Source organism: Hippoglossus stenolepis, chromosome 16 (genome assembly GCF_022539355.2).
Source record: "Hippoglossus stenolepis isolate QCI-W04-F060 chromosome 16, HSTE1.2, whole genome shotgun sequence".
NCBI classification, from domain to species: Eukaryota; Metazoa; Chordata; class Actinopteri; order Pleuronectiformes; family Pleuronectidae; genus Hippoglossus; species Hippoglossus stenolepis.
Window position 1 is genome coordinate 14,416,140 of NC_061498.1, and position 21,105 is coordinate 14,437,244.

At 43.9% G+C, this 21,105-nt stretch overlaps 1 protein-coding gene across 3 annotated transcripts in view; it reads left to right on the forward strand.

The window, feature by feature from the left end:
• Positions 1 to 21,105, forward strand: part of znf385c (zinc finger protein 385C) — a 133,119-nt gene that overhangs the window by 58,008 nt on the left and 54,006 nt on the right. The window contains exon 1 of one of the 3 annotated variants that reach the window (XM_035181892.2): positions 18,459 to 18,969. The exons of the other annotated variants lie outside the window; for them this stretch is intronic. Coding sequence (XP_035037783.2) covers positions 18,960 to 18,969 — 10 coding nt within the window. The 5' untranslated portion in view covers positions 18,459 to 18,959. Of the gene's footprint in view, positions 1 to 18,458; positions 18,970 to 21,105 lie in introns of those variants that run through there. 3 annotated transcript variants of the gene reach the window in all.

Genomic DNA, 21,105 nt, shown 5'->3' on the forward strand with positions numbered 1-21,105 from the left:
TGCTGCTGGAGAGATCGGCCAAGTGATATGGTGTAAGACTGTGTGTGTGTGTGTGTGTGTGTGTGCGTGCGCGTGCTTGCTGTATTATACTGTATCTGTATCGAGGTGTTGTGTTGTGTGCAGAAGAAAGGATCCTTTGCTGGAAGTTGAGACACAAAGCGAAGCAGCCTCAGGCACTGTCTTTCTTCTATGATCTGGAGGAAACCACAGACACACACTCGCACGCACGCACGACACACACACACACACACACACACACACACACACACACACACACACACACACACACACACACACACACAGCACCTTACATCTTTATTAAGATCTTCTACAACAAATTAGCCGGTATACGTGTTGTTTTAAACATGGATAAACCTGCCAAAAAGGCATTTGACTCCTTTCCCATTGTCTGTAGTTTGCCTCTGTATTTTTCGTTTTTTCCCTGGTGAGTCATGTTTGATGGCACAGATGCCCCGGAAACTGAGGCACTCTCTTGTTTCGCTGTCGTGCCAGCTGCATGTTGTTTAAAGGGTATTCACCAACTTTTTTTGAATAAAGTGCATGAAAAAAATGTTTATCTATGCACGACAGCCTGGAAGTTTAATTCACCTCATAATGTCTTGCGTTAGCGTCTAGACTGCCAAAATAAAGAAGCTGATAAAAACCTTTTGCAGAGACATTTAACCCGGGAGGGAATGCAGATTGTAACCGTTCCAATTGTAGATTTAAAAAATGTTGGCGGGTGTCCTTCATATGAAAAAGGAAAAACTTCTAAAGTTCATGTCTGAAAGTGGAAACTGCGCCAACTAGCGGGTTGTTGTCCCCTGTGAATGACTGGGTGTGGATGGATATTTTTGAGCTGTCCGGGAGAAAAGTAGTTTGTTTTATTTAAAGTTCAAAATCTTTTGCCTTCTTGTTCCATGTGTTTGTTCTTTCTCGTGTCTTTGTTATTTTTTTCTTCAGTTTTATGGCTGGAATTTTTAAAAATGCTGAAAACTGACAAAGTATGATTCTAAATATACTCTCAGTTGTCTAAATTCATTCACCTAGATGCAGACATTGTCGTCTACATGTTGGTCGTTGTGTTGTTTAATGTGTTTACCTTCCTGAGCATCCAGACTGAAAAACCTCTGTGTTGGTGGTTGTCAGTGGTTATGAAGGTGGTGTCTGGGCTCTGTATATATATATTCTTTATATGCTTTGGGTCTATTCCCGGCTTTATAAATACCACACTCTACACCCTCTGACAGACAAAACAAAAAGGGGTGCACATACCAGGGAACAAATCACTTTGAACCGCTGTCGCATGAGGTGCTCGGCCTCGGAGAGCCAGTGTGTGTGTGACCGGCGCGGAGTCCGGCGCGCTTCTGCCAGCCAGCGATCCTGCTGCTGCTGTGATGAGTTTGGCTCATGACCTCCTCGGGGCCGCGCTGCAATATTGGCCCCCCGCTTATTGTTCTGTCAACAGCATCTGTTGGGCCCGATAACAGGATTAGACCAGCCCCCTATAGGTCTGCTGGAGCTAGCCTGGATTAGCCAGCATGACCTATCTTTTCAAATGTGTGTGTGTGTGTGTCTGTGCGTGAGTGTGTCTGTGTGTGGATGTAATTTTGTGTCAGAGTCAGTCCTTTCTATCCGGTCGTAGAACCAACACCGCAGCAGAAGAGGTCTGACTCCAGCTCTCATCCTTTCTCTCATCCAGCAGATAAACCCCCGTATTTCATCCTCCCCACTCGATAGTTTTTCCTCAATCAACACTTAATTTTTCCAGATCTCCTACAGCGCACACACCTTATGTTATGGGTTCAGCGCAAGGATGGAAATTTGTATTGAGAATGAGCTGTGAAGTGCAAAGTGAATTGAGGTTTTTTTTTATCCCGACCAATGAACTGAAGGTCATGTCAAGGTCCAGTGGTGTGTTGCTCATGAATATTTCACTTTTCTCCCCTAGCTTCATCACACGCTATCCTGGTGATGAAGAGTTTCCTGAAGCGCAGGTGTACGGATTAATTCCTGGATTAAAATCTCATAAAAAGTCAGACACTATGATAATAATCTGTGATGATAAAACCATAGTCTTGTTTTCTTCCAGGGTAGTTTCGGATACAATCAGCACAGGGCTACAATAGTTCTTCATGTCTGGGAGACGAATACACACACACACACACACATTGACTCATAGGTCAATAATGGCTTTGGCACCTGGTGGGGATGTGAAAGCCTCACATGAACAGCTCAATCCCAGAATATACAGTGGAAATCTCACAGGAGTCCGGCAACAACGTCCTTATCCTCCCCCGCCTCATGTACTTCCCTCCCCTCATGTTTTCCCCCCGCTGAGAACACACCTGCCAACGCGTGCTCCTGTGACATTCCTGCCAAGCCCCTCACCGGTCGGTCGGTTTGGTTCCACTTGACCCATGGAATTTGGCAGCGTTTTGGATTAAAAGCGGAGGAGAGGTTCTCCGCGGCATGCGAGACCTGCCTGGCATGCGAGATCGTGTGTGTTTTTCCCATGTCGGTGTGTATTGTGTCAAACAAACAGGTCAGACTGTGAGGAAAAAAACTGAGAGTTGTCCTCAGCGGCTCGGTACAGAGAAGGGAAAGAGAAGGGAAGAGTAAATAAACGAGTTGTCAGTCATCGACCACTTCCCATCCTCTCCTCGCCGCTCTGTCTCACTAATCTCTGTCCCACTCTCCTTCCAGAACTGTAATCAGTGGATGGACTTCCAGCTGCTTTAAAGATGAAGCTATTGTACGGCTTCGTGTCATGACCCCCCTTCCCAGCACAAACTGACATGCGCGTTGCCATGAAAATGATTTGTGACATATCACAGAAAAGCGGCTTTGCTCATTTCGTCTTTCATCGCAGCTTGTCAAGCGCTGCATTTAAAATGGCTGGCAGATGCCACGCTGCAGTGTGGTGATTGTTGGCGTGTACGGCGTGTCACCGCGACTCGCTGTGTCAGGCTGCGCCATTCATTTCCAACCAGTCGGATTAATCAGACACTTCTCAGAAGAGGCCACTGGTCACCGTGCCTTTCGCCTCACGCTTTCTAACAGAAGCCGGAGCTGAGGGATGGACTGAGAAACTGGTGGAGCGGTGGAGTTTTAATCTCTCCTGCTCTCCTTCACATCAAACCAGACTGTCTTTACAATATATATGAGCCTAGTCTATCTGTCTGTATGTACCTCACATATCTCGACAACTATTCCGCTTATCAGCTTCACACTTGGCATGTGTATTTTTAAAGGGATACTTCAATGAAAAATGAAAATTCACTCATTATCTACTCACCACTAAGTGTTTGAGTCCACAAAGCACGTTTGGACTTTGAGGAGTAAACAGCTTTGCAGACAAATCCAATACAAACGTAAGTAAGTGGTGACTTCAAACGTAAAAAAATACATAAATTGCCTCCATGCTGCTCCTGTGGTGTCATTCAAGTGTCCATAAGCCCCAGCATTCAAATTCGTAACAAGGTAATTTACACCATGTTTTTGGCCTAAATCTCTGGAGTCGCGTTCGTGTGCGTTGTAGCATCACTACTTCCAGTAGCAGACATTTAGGCTAAAAACATGGTGTAAATGAAACCGTTTCAAGTTGAATGTCTGGGTGTGTCTTATGTAAAGAGGCAGAAAGCAGGGGTGTGTGGCTGCTGTTGGATATTGGTCTTATGTAACCACAATCTTTTGCCTGACTGTTTTATTTCCCCTGTATTTCTCAGTAGTTTGGGAGGATTTTGAGGCTTTACCGTAGCTGACAGAGATGTCGGGACATGATGGGAGAGAGAGATGCACAAAGATCCCGGGGGAGAGGGTCCACTCCCCTGCAACCCTAAACAGTCCTATTCATTTTATTAAGTATGCTCATCTTAGATTAGACTTTGGTCTCTCAGCGGCTCAGTGACAGCTCTCAGGGTCTCGGGCTCTGGGTGACTCGGGGAAATTGTAAGTTGCCCTTTTGGAAAACACAGTTGGAGCAGATGACTTTTTTCTGTCTCTGAAAATATGTAGATCTCTGTACCCAAAGAACTTCAATATGAAGACAAGAGGAAATGAGAGGAGATGCACTGGGATCCATGGACATCCAGAACTGGAGGGTGTGTGGCCCTTGTTCGGTGCCCTGAAGGGCCACCAGGGGGCCTTGATAAGTGGGATCATTTGAAACTCAAGTAAAGAGGGATTAACCATGCATGTTTGATAAGATAATTTTCATGAAATATTCAGAATTTATTTATCATAGAGAAATGGGCACGACAACGATTTTCGACTATAAATGCGGGAGTATTACCTTTAACAAAATAAAGAATAAACAGTAGAAAAAACAGGATTAATAGAGTGAAAAGAGGATGGATGAATGGAGGGAACACAGGGAATAGATAAGGGGGAGCGTTCCCAGCAGAAGGTTTTACTTCTCAGCCTGCGAGGTAGAACTAAGGAAAGGCTCTGAGGTGACAGAAGGAGTGAAAAATAATCAATATAGACCCTCCAACATCATTATCTTCTGTCCTCTCTTCCAGCCAGTTAATCAATAATCAATAATATGGATTTAGAGGGTGTGAAATGGTGATGGTGACTAAAGTGAGCTCTCACTCACCCTGATTCCTTCGTTCCAGTGTGGTGAGGAGATTGTTCTAGGAGCACACAGAGCTTTAGATGCTCTATTTTGTAACTTTGAACAAAAAGCCACTGTTTCCCCTCGCTCCTCTCCCTCCACCTCTCTCCCCCCGACAGAACCTTTCTGTCCTTCTATTGTCTCACCATCCCATTGACTCCCTGTCACTGCTTCTCTCTATTATTTGAACTCTGTCTGTCAAGTGTCTCCCGCGCCCTCCCCCTCTCCGCACCGTTAGCCTGTTTCTGTCAAACAGTTTTTCATTCCATCTCTTCTCGTCGGCCCCCGACTCTTTATCCCGACACTTGCTCGTCTCCTTTTAACAGCCATTTTATCATGTATAACCACATCTGTCAGTGAGCGTGCACACACTCCCCGGCTGTGTGTCTGCCCTGGGTCTTAGTCTTCATGATGAGTGCACACATGCAAGTGCAGACACACACACATACGTGGTCCACGTCAGCATGCACGACACACACATGCTCGCAGTCACACACACATACACAGATGGTGTGCAGGTGTAGATGTGACACAGTCCAGATAACAGGCCGTCGCCTCCTCCAGTCCTCATTGCAATATGTAGCAGCAGAGGCTGGATTCCTGTAACACAGCTCATTCTCCCTCACAGCACTCTCCCTGTGTTTGGTGCTCTATTCGTTTTTTGTATCGAAATTTGACATTATAACCCTTAACAGTTCAAAGTATACTTAAATGGAGGCATAAATAAGCGCAGAACTCAAAATAAATGTACATAACAAAATCAAATAATCAATAAAACCTAACCGAGCTACAATAATTTAACAATGAATCACAGTTTCAGTGCTATAGAGCAATAGAGTACTCCAGCTCAAACTAGTCAACTGGTCTCCACAGCGCCCGGGCCAGGGACGCCCACACTACCAGCTGATGTGCTCGGCACGAGGTCACACAGTCAAACAGGGAGCATCCCTCTGCTTTCAAATGCACGTGCGCTGCCAAGTACTTTATGATGTTTGTTGTGTTCCTCCCTTTACACTGAATTGTTGTCAGAACAATTGCTGCACGTCCCAATGTCGGAATCCTTACACGTGAAATACAGCATCACTTTCGACTGCCATTTTGTTGTCATGTCAACTCGAGTTTGAGGTAGCTACTAGCTAAAAATCTGCATTGTGATTCAGTCCGGTTGGTACTGGTCATCTAGGAACCGATGGCTGATTGGTACCAGGTTTTGGCACTTTAGACTAAGAATGGGTCTTCTGCTGTCCATGGTGAACATCAGTCATATTTTTGACCCATAGCATATAAGTATATTTTTATCGAAGTAAATCATAATTACTTCCACAAAGCCACACAGCCAGTTTAATAAAGCACCCTTATGCCTCCTGGTATGACTTGTACTGTAGTGACACAGTTATGCATGCATACACTCTGGATTTGCACAGCGGTGTTGTGTGGTTTGTTCTCTACAGTACGTGTTTGTTTATTTGTGCGTATGTGTGTTTGTCGGTGGAGGGGGGTGTGGGGTGGCAGATTGTGCTCGGTCCAGTAGACCCCTCCCAGTCAGACCAGGGCTGTCTCAGCTCGTCAACATTAGACTCGCGCGGCACCCTGATCCGCCCCGACAGTCAGCCGCAGGAAATGATGGAACGCGAAACCGCCCACAGCACCAATGTGAGCGGACGTGCAGGGGGGGGTTGCGGGGGGGGGGACAGGAAGTCAGCGAGGGTACGTGTCCTCATAATAGCGGAGTCAGAAAGCATAGCCCTGTTGTGCAGACAGAACACAACTCTTTGGCACGCACGCACATGCACAGACGGGCAAAAACACACACACACACGTTTACAAATAGAAACACAGACAGACTCGCACACAGGGTGACAGTGGGTGCAGGCCGCGACTGCTGGGATATTTTACCCTGTTAAATGGCAGTGAAATGAATCTCAGCATGCCCGGCTCTGGACCTTTAGGATCGTGCCATTGTCTTTCGCTCAACATACCTCAGCTGCTGTAGCCAAACACAGTCACAAACATGGAGACAAATACACACACAAATACACACACAACCGGTTATGAAACAGTCTTCAGAGCAAAGAGATGCAGAGCGCCTCATTCATCTAGAAACCAAATGAACCACATGTTCTTTAATTAATAAATATACATTTTTTATATCGTCTCTGCATCAGCAACAGCATAATGTTCCTTTCATCAATCCATCCATCCATATGTCCGTCTCATTGTTCTGAACATAATTTCTCAAAAAAACTTATTTGGCACAAATATTCACTTGGACTCGAGGAGTAGAAAAGTCAAAGGTCACTGTGACCTCACAAAATACATTTTGGCATTTAATCAAGAATTCAGACACAAGAAATAAAACATGTCCAACCGAAGTCCTCTTTTCTTTCCATCTGAGGCGCCTGCCTATCAGATGTAGAAGAAAAGTTGATTTATTAAGTGGGTAACTGTTTTCTGTCTCTTTGTCATATAGAGAAATTCCTTCCAGTCGGCCTTCACAGACAAACAGACAGGTTATGGGCCGGGTGCGGCTGTTACTTGGCTTCGGTGTAAAGGGAGAGGACACTGAGATACAGCACGCATATACACAAGGTTTTTCCAAGCCCCAAACCCTATAGCCTTTTCACATTTATGGGCCCATTTACAGATTTTCCAGGCCGACCATCAGGTGCGTCAGCCCACTGTCATATTTCCAGAGCAGAACGAAAAGCCTGGTGTTTCCATTGGGCCCTCCTTGGCTCTGTGCATACCTCTCAGTGGATTTCTTTCCCCTCTCACCTTCAATATTCCCTCTCATCCTTTTTAGATTGAACCGCATCTCGAGTCATTGCTGTTTCTCCACTGCCTGCCTCTCTTTCCGCCCTCTGTATGATGGTCTACTTCCACACTGTCAAGTCGTGTAAATCTGGTTGAAAAGGCCAGAGAGCTCCTTTGCTTTTTTGTGTCATTTTGATGCGTGACGCACAGTAACCACAGTGCCTTCATAATGGCTCTTCTGTGATGGTTCGCAGAGTGGTTTCTTTGCACCGATGCTCCTCAGAAACACAAAGCCCCGCTCAACATAGTGCACATGGAAACCACGGCAACGTAATGCTCATCCCATCCGTAAACAAATGAAAGTCTTAAGCAAATACATCTACACGTGGCTTAGCTGTTACAGATGTGTTTACCTCACACGGCTCCTTCTAGAGATAAATTCTAACTTGACCCCGCTCAGCGTGAGTGTAGCCACTAGCCCCATTTATTATGTGGAGCCCCTTGCTTTCAACTCTGAAAAGCCTTATCTTCAGTGTACAAAGCAGCATTCTGCCACTGCAATGACTCTCCTTTATGTGAGTCAACAGGCACGCTCGCATCCTCTGACTGCCTCATTGTATTATAGTCACACACACTCTTTCAAGGTGAGTAACACCCAGATGAAAAAAAATATATATTCTGAGTGCTGAGCTCAAATGTAGTCGTTTGTAACTCTTCATTTACAATGCATGTACACAACCAAAATGTACTATTGGAAATTATTTACCATGTGTTGTTTTTTTCTCAATTATATGGATTACTATATCTAGTTAAAGTATAAAAAAATGTGCATAAAATGTTTTTTGTTTTGTAGCTGTAGGCAGTAAAGGTTAGAAAGTTTGACAGCAAATATTTAGATGTGTATACATCATAGGCCAGGGCATTCTCATCATTGTGGACTTGAGCAACCCTGAAAAAACAAGAAAGCAGGAGTCTTATATGTGGTAATATACAGCCCGGAGCGGCTCAACTGATAATATACTGAATAATGATTTTTGGCCTCATTTAGTATTTGTGTTGCTTTATCGTCTATTTGACTCTAAATGGGACCATAATTTACAAATCGAACATCGTGGTGTATTGAAGACGACTTAAAACTAGAGTTTGAGAACATATACAGTCTATTGGTATAGCTCTGAACCATTGGATTGTTATTTCACTGTCAGTCAACAGTCAATGTTACAACTTTGTCTTGTTTTTTTTTAAAATGACAAATGTAGGAGCTCCACATGATGCTGCCAATACAGAGTTAACCCTATCTCCCATTTCTGCTTTTAGGAAATACTCATAAATATTTTTGAAGAGATAACATGAATGCAATACAAAGTGAACATTTCCCATGAAATTATTTCTTATGTGGGAGGGTGACAGCCTCGGTTGCTCTAAAAATATGTCATAAATGTATAATCTTTCCCTTGAATTTCCATTTGGAGTAAAAACCAGCATTAGTCATTCATTGTACAGTGTCAGTCACTCTCACTGGCCTAGGTAGGGAGAGAGTGAAGGTTGCAATCTGGCACACTGAGTCAGACATGAAATGAAAATAATGATAAAATAATAATACATACTTAATTTATAGTTGTGTGTTAAAGGGACACCGTGCAGCACCCACAGCTGCTGTAACTTAGATGATATGCTCTCCCGCAAAAATGAAACTGAACTGCAGCTGCAGCTATGACGGGATTATCTGTTAGTCAGAATGTTCTGCTTGCGTTCTCTCCTGCATTTTTCAGACTTGTAGAGATCGGTAGGAGTAAAGGCAACATGAGCTCAGTTGAAAAAAAGGATCAGGTATTTCCACTGCAAACCAGCATCTCACCACGACTCCAGAATGAAAAGACTGACTGCAGAGAATCGTCTGGTTCAGTAATGAAAGAAGAAAAGTAAAATTAGAATGTGCAGTGGGGGGGGTAAATGATGCAAACTGTATCTACAGCAGGAATCCTTTTACCCTTCTGTGTTAACCATAAGCTCAGCTTTAGTATAAACCGTCAGCATTAAAAAACATGCAGTGTGTTTTGGATTTGGAGATCGAGTGCAGTGCCCATGTTAAACCTGTCTGTTTGCCTGTCTGTGGTAATACTGGTTGCAGTTTTCTTCCCGAAACTATAAAAGTGACCTGCTCTAATTGAGCTGGGGCCGACTGCTACACTCAGTCCACTGAACCCTGAAGCTGCACCGCCGCTGCAGCACGAGCAGCTGTTCACCTTCAAAGTATCGACTCGACGCAAAAACCCTGAACTGGACCATCAGTTTGTCGTTGCTGTTGTCGTGATCGACAGCGTCACTCACATTGATGAGTCCCAACTGCTGCTGCTGCTGCTGCTGCTGCTACAGAGCGCTTGTCGCCTGTTTATTCAAAGTTTGTCAATTGAACGTATCATGTCCAAATCCCACCAACCTCATCACTGTACTTCCTTGGGCCATTAAGTCAAAACCCTTAATCTGCCCTTTTCAACCGTGGATATATTAATGAGTTAAAATGAAAGTTGGTTGTTAGATTTAAGTTGAAAATGTAAAGAAAGCTGATGGTTTTCTTGATAAAAAATGAATAAATAACAGACACAATGTCAGGGCTCATCCAAAACATTATGATTCATCCTCTGGGGAACATGAATTTCCACAGCAAATTTCACCAGAAGCCCAGACATGTTTTTTCATCAAGACACATTTGACTCTGTAGAAAAAGAAAAAAACTCAATATATCACAGCTGTGCATCATCATAACTGTCAGAGAAAAGAAGCAGCAGATGAGTTTGTCAAGACGTCAAAACTTTTAGTTGTTTTTCTTGAAAGTATTTCAGAGGTACAATCACACAGGCGATGGTTGAAACTAAATCCAAATTCGTGTGGAAATGTTTTTATATTATTGCATTTATGATCCTTACCACGGATCTTCCATTCAGCCAAAGTGTTTGGTTATTCTTGGCACCAATTATGTCAGTTTGACTGCAGACGCCCTTGTGTTTTCTATTCCACTTGAAGCACAAAGCAGATTCCCACCTGCCGCTCGTTCCCCCCTCAGCCAGCAGTTTCCTTCTCCACCTCATCTCTTTCACTCTCCCTCACCTCTTCCTCCTCCTCCTCCCTCTTCCACTTGTGAACCCAGCCAAGGCAGCAAAACACATTGATGATTTATTTATGTTAGGGAACCCATCATCCCATCTTTTCTTACAACTCTGCCTCTCTCGCTCTCTCACACACACACACATACACACACACACGCAGAATCACTCTGTCTCTGTGTTTATCTGTCTGTGAAACTGTATGTGACAGTGATGCTAAATGGGGCGTCCTGTTTCCCCGTATTCCCGTGATGAGATGGACTGTGCAGGTGGCACAGCTTGCAATCCCAATACACACAGATGCGCGCGCACACACACACACACACACACACACACACACACACACACACACACACACACACACACACACACACACACACACACACACACACACACACACACAGCCTCTCTTTTCTTCTGTGGTGTCATGCTAAGATGTCGGCATCTCCCTGTTCTGCAGTTAACTCGTGACACCAGGGGTGAGCGATCTAATGATTTTATACTGTGATCGAGTTTCATCTACTCAAGTGAATCACAGAAATTGTGACATTTCATGACATTTACACTCAATCTGCCAAAATAATGTGGATCCACGCTACATTCACAAACTAAATGATTAAGATAGCTGTGCCTATTGACCAAATCGGAGGAAGCAGAGGAAGTCTGCTAATAAAAAGAAAACAATATAATTATATTTTTGCATGTGTAGGAGTAAAATCATACTTATGACCAAAACTGACAGGCCTGGCCAAGTGTAGTGTAGTGTAAAGTTAAGTACTGTAAAAGGACAGTTTTCAAGGCAGCACACATTCCAAGCAGTTTAATTAAGTTGTAACTAATGGATTAACAAATGCTTCACAGATCATAGATCAGTGGCTTATCGATCAATTACAAGACAATTTTAAGAACAACCTTTGGTTTGCCAGGTTGTGATAAATCCTTTATCCTCTGTGATCCTCCTCAGCAAATCTTGCTTTGTCGTTTTATCCAGATCTTTAATTCATCAGTGTGATGGATTAACCCCGTGTAAAGTAGCTGCAGAGCATCGGCCAAAAACACATTTATTAACAATTTATTGCCGCAACATTTACAACTGCACACATGATAGATTATGAGAGTCATACAAGACAAAGGAGGAATATGTAAACCTGAGTTTGAAAATGTTGCAGTGATGAGTTGATAATAAATGAGCTTTTGGTCCGATGCTCTGCAGCTTTTCTACAGAAAGAAAGTTAAGTGATACAATATAGTGCAGGAGAAAAGAACACAACAGGTTATGTTGACACCAGCCAAATTGATAATTTTGTTTAATGTTTCCTTATATTATTTTATTCCATAAAGAAAATCATCTAATTCATATATATATTCACTCATGAACATACTTATGTACATAGGAAAGGAGGAATCAACCAAAGGAAACTGTGTTTTTTTTTTATCAGAACTGTCTAATCCTAATCTCTGCTGTCTAAAAACTTTTCCGATTTGCATTTGCAGACCTTCGACTCGCTCATGGACTAATTTCATTTGTTGGGTTATAACTACGACATTTAATCCACAATTATCTAAACAGGGTTTTGGCGAAGTTGTGTTTGTCAAAAGTTGCTTAAAAAGTTCATAATTGAATAGATCGAATTAGACATTAGATAGTTTTTTTTTATTACCACTCTCATCTTGACATATGAAGTTACTGTTGTCTGGGAGATTTAGAATTAGGCTTTTTTTTTTATTTCCCAAACTGTTGTGACATTTAAGATATAATATGCAACAATATCTTTATTAAAATGTCTAAAAACTACTACGCCTATATTATATTTGTTGACTTGTGTGCTTACATTAAGAGAAATCCCCAATTTTATTCAAGGTAATGAGAGGTTTCATTGTCGTTCGCCTTTCAATTGGGTCATATCTGCTTTTCCGATGCTCTCCCAGTGCAACAAAGCCCAATAAGATAATGGGACAAGAGATGGTGGTGAAGACCACAGCTCCCACACTGCTTCACAATGTCATTAAACTAAACTTAAGCAGCCTCGGTTAAATGATTAGAAAGTTGCTCACTTTTGAAACAATGGTAGTTCCATCTTTTCATTCATACCAGTAAGCGCTAAACACTAAGCGTTCTATCCGCCTGAGAGTCTCATGGGTAAGTTGACCGAGAAACAATCACTTAGAATTTAATATACATGGTGGTGAGAGCTGCAGGCTTCAGGTAGTTCGGTGGGACTGCGAATCTTCCACTGTCACCCATCAGCATCTATCTGTCCTGTCTGCCAATCTTCAAATTACTTCAGCGCCTCACAGTCGACCCTCTCAGTGCTCCTCCAATCTCCTGTCAGTCTTTCTGTCACTTTGTTAGTTAGTCTCTCCGTCAGTCTCTCCGGTAGCCGGCCGGGTCGTCACGCTCCGAAGGTGTTCCCTCCCTACACTCTTCAATTCATTTGTTTGTTTGTCAGAGGAAGAAGGTGAGAGAGTTGCGGGGCGAGACATGGATTAGGTCCAGTGAGAGAGAGTGAAGAAAAGAGAGAGAAATATGCCAATAAAGTGGGGCAAAGTGATAGAGGGATTGAGAGTGGGGGTAGAGAGATGCCAATTTAGAGGGTGAGAGCTCAGTGTCAGGCTTTGAAAGAGAGGAGAGTGTGAGACAGAGGAGTGAAGGAGAGAGTCCAGAGTTTACTTTAGAGAAAGATGATGGTTTCGAGAAAAGACGGGGGAGGGAAAGCTGTTAGTTTAGAAAGAGAGAGAGAGAAGGAGAGAGAGAGAAAGAGAGGGGCGACCGGGAGGGAGACAAAGGAAAATTGTTTAGTTTAGAGATAGAGAGAAAGAGAGAGTTGGGGAGAGGGATACGGCTGTTTGCCTCCTCTGCTGCCAGTCATTACCTAGTCGAGTCTCAGCAGTAGTTTGTCAGAGCGAGCTCTAATTGAGGAGGTCGGCAGCTCGCAAACAGCAGAGAGAGAGAGAGGGAGAGAGAGAGAGAGAGAGAGAGAGAGAGAGAGAGAGAGAGAGAGAGAGAGAGAGAGAGAGAGAGAGAGAGAGAGAGAGAGAGAGAGAGAGAGAGAGAGAGAGAGAGAAGAGGGCAGGCAAGGATAGCTTCTCTCGTTGCTTGTTCATAAATTAGCCTGTCACTCATTATGCCCTGGCATGTGGTTGGGATCAGAAAACACAATTTCCAAACACATTTGCATTTGTCACAAGTTCCTCACACTATTAAACAGAGGATTATAAAACCTGGCTGTGGACACACTGAATATTTTCTTATTGTTGAATACCATGCACAAACAGTACATTATGAACTTTGTTTTTTTTTACAAAAGATGTCGTCCTACATCGATGTTTCCAGCTGAATAAAGTCATCTGCGGCTATGCATCAATGTCCGTTACACCGGATTAGTGGTTATAGCATCTCTCTTGGTTAGTAAACCACTCAACTCTCCAACCCTCATTGGGACCGACGCTCTCCTCCTTCTCTGGCACATTCATTCTGACAATGTCCTAAACTGTCCACCGACTGGAGTTTATTTTCTAAGACACTTTCCGATGTTTTCAGGGTGGCCGTCCAGCCAGATCCCATGATAGCCATTTTTTGTGTTTTCGGTGGGGAAAAATAATAATCTTCTTGGATCTGAGCTCAGGATAATGAGATTTGTCAGTTTGTTAGCAGGGAGCCCGCTTTCAGGCATGCACTGAACACTGCAGTTTCTCCGTATTTTCTTCGGAGGGGGTGCTTTCATGGTCCATCTTATCCCAGGATTTATTGTGTGCTGTGTCAAAGCTAACATGCTAGCTCCGCAGGTGGCTGAGCTGCAGTATATGCAGGGACTCAAGGTAGCAATGCAACAGTAAGGGCGGGACGAGCTGGAAATCCTCCATAGACCAGACCGACTTATTTCGGTTCAGCCTTCGAGGTCTACACGGTCAAAGAAGGCACCAAGTAGACCGAGTCCTCTGAAGGATCCGGCTCCCGATTCGGGAACAGCTACAGACAGGGGATCCAGGAAGTAATCCAAAACAAAAGTAAGAGTCCATAAACCTGGCACATTCAGACACCCACCAAAATAGCTCTGTCACTCTGGTTACACTCTCGCATGCACGCTACAGATTAGAAAACAAACAGGTGGACAGTACAAGGCTGTCACACGTTGACAGGTATTGATTAGGCTGCTCCTGACAGACGGAGAAATGATCTTTACATCACCAGAGAGAAGCTTTCTGTGGACTTCTGTCCAAATGCTAACTTGGGGATATGTGGGGGAATAGAGATGCCCAGGGGCTGAAAAGATGTCACATGGTATTAGGCTCGCTCAGCACCGCACGCCACTATCATCTCCTCAGGTGACAGCAGCTATCTCCATATTTCACGCTCCCACCCATCACCACCCCACAGCTGATCCACCCTGAACCAACCCATCCCACCGCGGTGACAGTGCCGGCATGCTTCAACGCTCACACACGCCACACGATAATAACGAGCCGCTCACCTCCTCTGCGGCTTCAACCTTACCATCGCATCCTCAAAATCACACAAAGTCAACAGACCACAGTGCACATTGAATGCTCCAATCCAACTACTATATGACTAGATTTCCCTGTATAGTCATTTATATTTAATTTAAAAAATAAAAGACTCTGAAACCATTTGTACACAGACAAGCGCTGCCTCCTGTTTGGCACATTCCAACTCATGCTACCAGCGCTGGAGTTGAAGACAACACTATTTTGTTAAACTTGAGCGTGACAGCTTGACCTTCTCCTCTCTTCAGGCTCCGTCAGTCATCACCACAGAGACTCGGCTCTCGGCAACCGGGTAAATACCATTTGTATCAACAAAGTCCACCAGTGTCAACTGCAGATCCAGCGTCCATGCACTAATGAAGAGAAACAATCACGTCATTATTTGACCCGTCCCAACAAACAGTACATAAAATAAGCTCTGCTCCCTCGTCAGTGCCCCCCCTGTTGATCTTTTCCCTTTACATTTATTTCTTCTTATTGATATAAATTCCTGTTAACCCATCCATCCATTATCTATACTGCTTAACCTTTTTTAAGGCGATACTGGAGCATGGAACAAGAGTTGGGAACAGGGGGCGTCAGCAAAATGAGGGAGAGAGGATTATAGAGAGAGAGAGAGAAAGAGAGGGAGAAGGATGGACAGAGAGAAAGAGAGCAAGACCCAGGTGAGAAAGTGGACAGGTAGTCAAGACCACAGTTATAAATCCATGTCAGCCATTGTTTTTGCCCACAGAAATTAAAGTGGACTTATCAATGATTTTATGTTACGAAACACTTTTATACTTTTATCAAATTTTGCTTCTCCGCAACCTCTTCTTACATTTAGTTACATCATAAATACTGTGTTTTCTTTATTTATGACCAGACTACCGGTACATTTTTTTTTTTAATTCCATATAATATGTTTATGTGTTATTGTCAGTGCAAAGAGGGAGAGAGCAGGGTGAAGAGAGACAAAGAGAGCATGGACCAGGTAGTGACGGCCACCACATAGTTATAAAGTCATGTTAACTGCTGTTTTCCCTAGATTCTTCTGCAGTGGACATCACTATGATTTTACAATACTAAGCAGTGTAATGATGTACCGTCAGCAAAGGTGGATCCTTCCCAACCTCTTCTTTCATATATTAACATTCTAAATGCTCTGTTTGTTTGCTTCGTTTACGACCACATTATTGTAGCTCCGCACATTATATTTATGTGTTAAGAGGAGGATGGAGATGGAGAGGAAACAGAGTGAGCAGGTGAGAAAGTGGACAGATAGTGAAGTGAAAATTGTTATTGTGGCAGAACATAGATTATGTCAGTGGACTTCATTCTTACAATCACATCTTCAAATAAATACTTGTAAACAACAAATGCTTTTTGTTTATTTTCAAATGTCAAGAAGAAAGAGAAGAACATAGAGATTCTCTGCAGGATAAGAGAGTGAGAGGGCAGACCAGAGAGACAAATGAAGAGACAGAAAGAGAGCCGCATACCAGCCACCAGGCTGAAGCACAGAGGGCTCAAGATTACTTTTTTGATTTAGGGGATAAGGACCAAAACTGTTAAAGCTGTCAAAGTAAAGCATACGAACAGTTTGGTGCCTCAAAAAAGTGCCTTCCAACAAAACTGGTTCCAGAGCTTTAAATAGCTGGAATGATACAAATTCGGCTTTCTGCTTTGCTTGCCTTATCTCTTCATGCCAACCCTGCACTGTATGCATGTCACATTCTCATAAGGGCAGAGCACCCTTAAAAGTCCCTCCGTACAGAGGACCTGCTTCCGAAAACAACAATTTGTACAATTTAGATGATTCCACATTAGTGAAAACATCACTAGGATTATTTTATATTCAATTTCTGCCAATAGATCCCTTTCCCCTTAATCTTACACACTGGACCTTTTTAAATGAAAGATTACGGGTTCATGTGGAGGACAACAACATAATTAGCTTCACTTGTTTTTCAATAACTTGCTTTTCTTGCTTAAATATAAGAAATAATTCACTAAAACTAGCAGTTTTTAACAGCCTGTTGCATGTTTTCCAAGTCACCAACTTTTAACATATAGAACAAATAGGCTAGAACAAATCATCTTGGCCGAGGCTGACTGATGCGCAGCTTGGAGCCAGTCCCATGTTTGTAATTAGCCTCAGCTCTTTCGTGCCAGCCAGTAGGCCGATGGTTGGCATGAGACAGCAGGACGGCCCAGCTGCCCCTGTGTCCTCCCCTCTGCCCCAGAGGAGAGTTTCTGGGTCCACTGCTTCCTCGGTAAGCGGAGAGGAAACGAAACCTGGATTGCCGGGTAAGGGAAGCTTACCCAACTTACCACTCTGTCAGAGGCAATATCTCATGTTAAAGGGGAACTCTCCATCAGCGATCTGATCTCTGCCACCTCTCTGGTGCTACGCTCCACAATCCACACTTCCAATATCACACTGTGGAGCCGCACCGTAACAAACTGATGGATTAACAGTATTAATCATGGATGCATTGATGCTATCCAGGTATGAAATGAGACAATTTAAATGCACAACTAGAGACAACAAATTTGTACTGTTTCTGGTTTTGCAGTTCATTTCAGGGACGGTCGAGACACATTTTTGACAGTGAAAACACGAAGACAGCAGCAGGCACCTCTGCCAAACAAGCAAGTGCAAGAAAATAGAAAAAGGAGCAGAGGCTGAGAAAGAGAGCGAGAAAACAGAAGGGGTGAGGAAGTGGGAAAAAGGGGGAAGTGAACTGGGAGCCGGAGAGCGCCAGAGAGGGAGCAATTTAATGCTGTAATTAAGTTCCTGATAGCACCCTGGGAGATGTGCTTTGGCGTAGATCCAGGACTGCTTAGCTTTGCACCGAGCCTCTTCAACCCACAATCTACGCCGTCACACACACTGCACACACACACACACACACACACACACACACACACACACATACACCATTTGAACAAACAGTTATTTAATATGAGCAGGCTCTCCGCGCTCTCGAGCCAAATTCCGAATCCCAGAATATGTGTCAACTTCACCAAATGATGCCTTGACAAGAAGAGACACAAAGGAGGAGCAGACTGGCGGGAGGGATGGCTGCGAGAAACCCTCACTTGCAGTCACTCTCCCGTCGCTCCCACTAACACACTGTTGAGCTCACAAGGCGGCCGCGTTGACAAGTGCAAACAAATCATCCCTATGAGTGCACGAATGGAAACGTGTCTGAGAAAATATTCTGTTCTCTCCCTAAATGTTTACAGTGCTCCTATCATGCATCTGCTACCCAAAGCTTTTCAGTGCCTTCTGCTGCCTTTTCCCCATCGTCTTCTCTTGGCTTCACAGCAGGTGTGAGTGAAACATATCACTTATAGTGCCGACCTGTAATAAGTTTGACGATGAGGCTAATATGGAGCCAAGCAGCTTATTTCCACATCTGTGTGTTCCTGTCAAGTTAAGATGTGTTCAGTGATGGGAGGAGGAGAGAGAAATAGGTCGGACCGCGGAGAGGAAAGGATGACAAAGACAGACAGAGGGAGTGAGAGAGGGAGAGAGAGAGAGAGAGAGAGGGAAAGAGAGAGAGAGCAGGCAATTACAGCCGGCTCCTCTCCAGCTCTCCCAATTCTTCGCTTCCTTCAGGCCAAGCGGAGCGGCAGTACGCGCAATAGGATTTCAAGCCGAGGACAACGCGCATCAACAGGATCGGAGATTTCCCGGGGATTGGTCACCAAAGACGTGGGAGAAAAAGAGGATACACTTCTGCAAAGAACCATCACAGAGACTGTAGTGTGAAGGGGGGGATCGAGTCGGTTCCTGCAGGTTTCGAGGCTCTTTTCTGCTACAGGACGTCTCCGGATCGCACCTGTGCATCGTGCATGCCCCCCTCCCTCTATCTCTCTCTCTCTCTCTTTCGCTCTCTGGGGATAAAAGTGCGTGCATCTTTTTTAACCGTTGTTACGCACGGTGATACGCCGAGCTGGAGACACGCGGATTCGGTCCTGGACGCACGATGCTGATCGGTAAGTGTTGAAAACCTCAAGAGAAACACTCTTTACCGGTGATAACGTGGCTGCGCTGAGCGTGGCACGAACCTATGGCGAGGACAGCGGGGATATTACGCATCATGACCATGTGGATGTTTCAGCAATGATGCAGCGATGCCATTATAGACACTATAATCTCAAAGAATGTTAATATCACCCCCTCCATCACATTAGGGAGAGGAACAGACGCGCTGAAAGTGTCTGTGAGGAAAATTAGAAATGCAGAGGTTTCTAAGTAAAGAGTCGCTCTATGATTGACATTCACGTGGAATTTATCAGCAGCCTCGATCATCTACTGGTTTAAAAGTCGTTTGCAGTCACTGCTGCGGCAACAGAAATAAACAATACATCGATCAAGTTCAGTGGAGTTCATCCCTGAAAACCAAACGCGTGCGTCCTCAGTGGAGGAGGAATATAATGGACACTTCAGCCTCTGTGTTCTGTGGGGAAGTTGCAGAAAAAGTCTTGTATAGGAAAATATTTTTGAATATATTTATTAGGAGAGGTTTGCTTGTTTTCTTTTCTTTTTGTAAAAAAAATAGCCCCATGGTTAATTTATCCTTGAAATTTAAAAAAGCTTCAAATAGCAAATAATGAGAAAATCATTTTTCGTTGGAATTGATTGTACTGGAATTATTGGCTATTTATAAAGCAACATTGATCTGATTGTGTGGACAGGGTATGTGAGGTTATGTACATGTTGATACATGTAAAGCACAGAGTCTAAATTATTTTAAGGATATTATTTAAAACAGAGTGGCAAATTAATCAATAAACATTTATTTTCAGAATTCCCACTGAGCCTGTAGAAAATTTGTTCTTATTGATTGGAATTTACAATCTCCCTTGAACTATTAAATTGAGATTTAAAATCAATTTGTGGATTTCTAAAACTTTTTAAGGTTGGAAAAAGTATAAAAACTTGACAGTATTTCATTATTTCTAATGTGACACAGACGGAGTAAATCCAGAATAGAGAATTTCTTGACTGCATTTGCATAATGAACTCCATCTCATTTGTGATTATATCAGAGAATAAAGGTGCACTCGTCTCGTGTGTGGGCTGAGCTGAGAGATAACTAATGGACCTGCGCCGCTCAGTTCCAGTGCTTCACCTGGAAAACACAGATTCATAGAAACGGCTCAATCTTCTCTTTTCTTTGCCAAATATGAGCAATTTCCTGGATGCATAAAGCTTTGAGTCCTTCCTTTCATTTCAGACATGACAAAATGGGAGAAAAAAAAAACAATTTGAAGAAATGAGATTATTACAAAGATCCAAATAAAATTCACTTACAGTCTTGTTTACTGATTTCGAAGTTAACGGTTACACGGGCACACCAGGCCACTGGAGGTGACGGATCTCGCTCTGAGTGAGGTTGTGCAGTTAGATCTCGGCGCTTTTAAAATGGCTTCAGTACATGGGCCAGCGTCACATGAAAATGGATGCCACATTAGCATTTCTCCAGATATTTACTTCCGCCCTCCAAATTCCACCTCTTAATCCCTCCACCAGAGAGGGTGGATGCACACGAGGCGCCAAAGCCTTCAGCGTCGGAGGTGTTTGACTGAAATGATGTCCTCATCTCTCTCGTGTCAGGGTTCATTCCCCTCTGCCTTTTAGTCAGCTCATAAAAGAGCAGCTCTACTGTCAAGTGGAGCCCTTTGTCTTTGTGCTGTTTTCACCTTGACCATTATGCTGTCTTGAAAGTGGGTCACAAGGGAGATCTGTGGCTGCTGCAGCTTCTTCTGAGCCCCGGATAACAGCCGGTCCTAAAGGATGGTCGCCATCGCTTACTGTGTTGTCCTCCTCTCAGCCGCTGTTTCCTCTCAGCAATGTTTGGAAGAGTTGAGGTGGAAAATGGCTTGGGGGCTCAGCCTTGTCTCTTGTCTCCCATCGATCAGCAACCCCCTGCCGTCCCCTCGAGCAGTGGACAGGTTTTGGGGCTGTGGGAGTGCTGATTATAGGCCTGTCCCTCTGGGAGTGGGTGCCATTCTTCCTATTCCACTCCTTTTTTATCTGCAGGATCTGAGGAGCGGGGGTGGGAATGCATGGGAAGCAGGGTTAATCTGCGCTAAACAGGGTGGAAGCTCGATCAGGGCTAATTACGG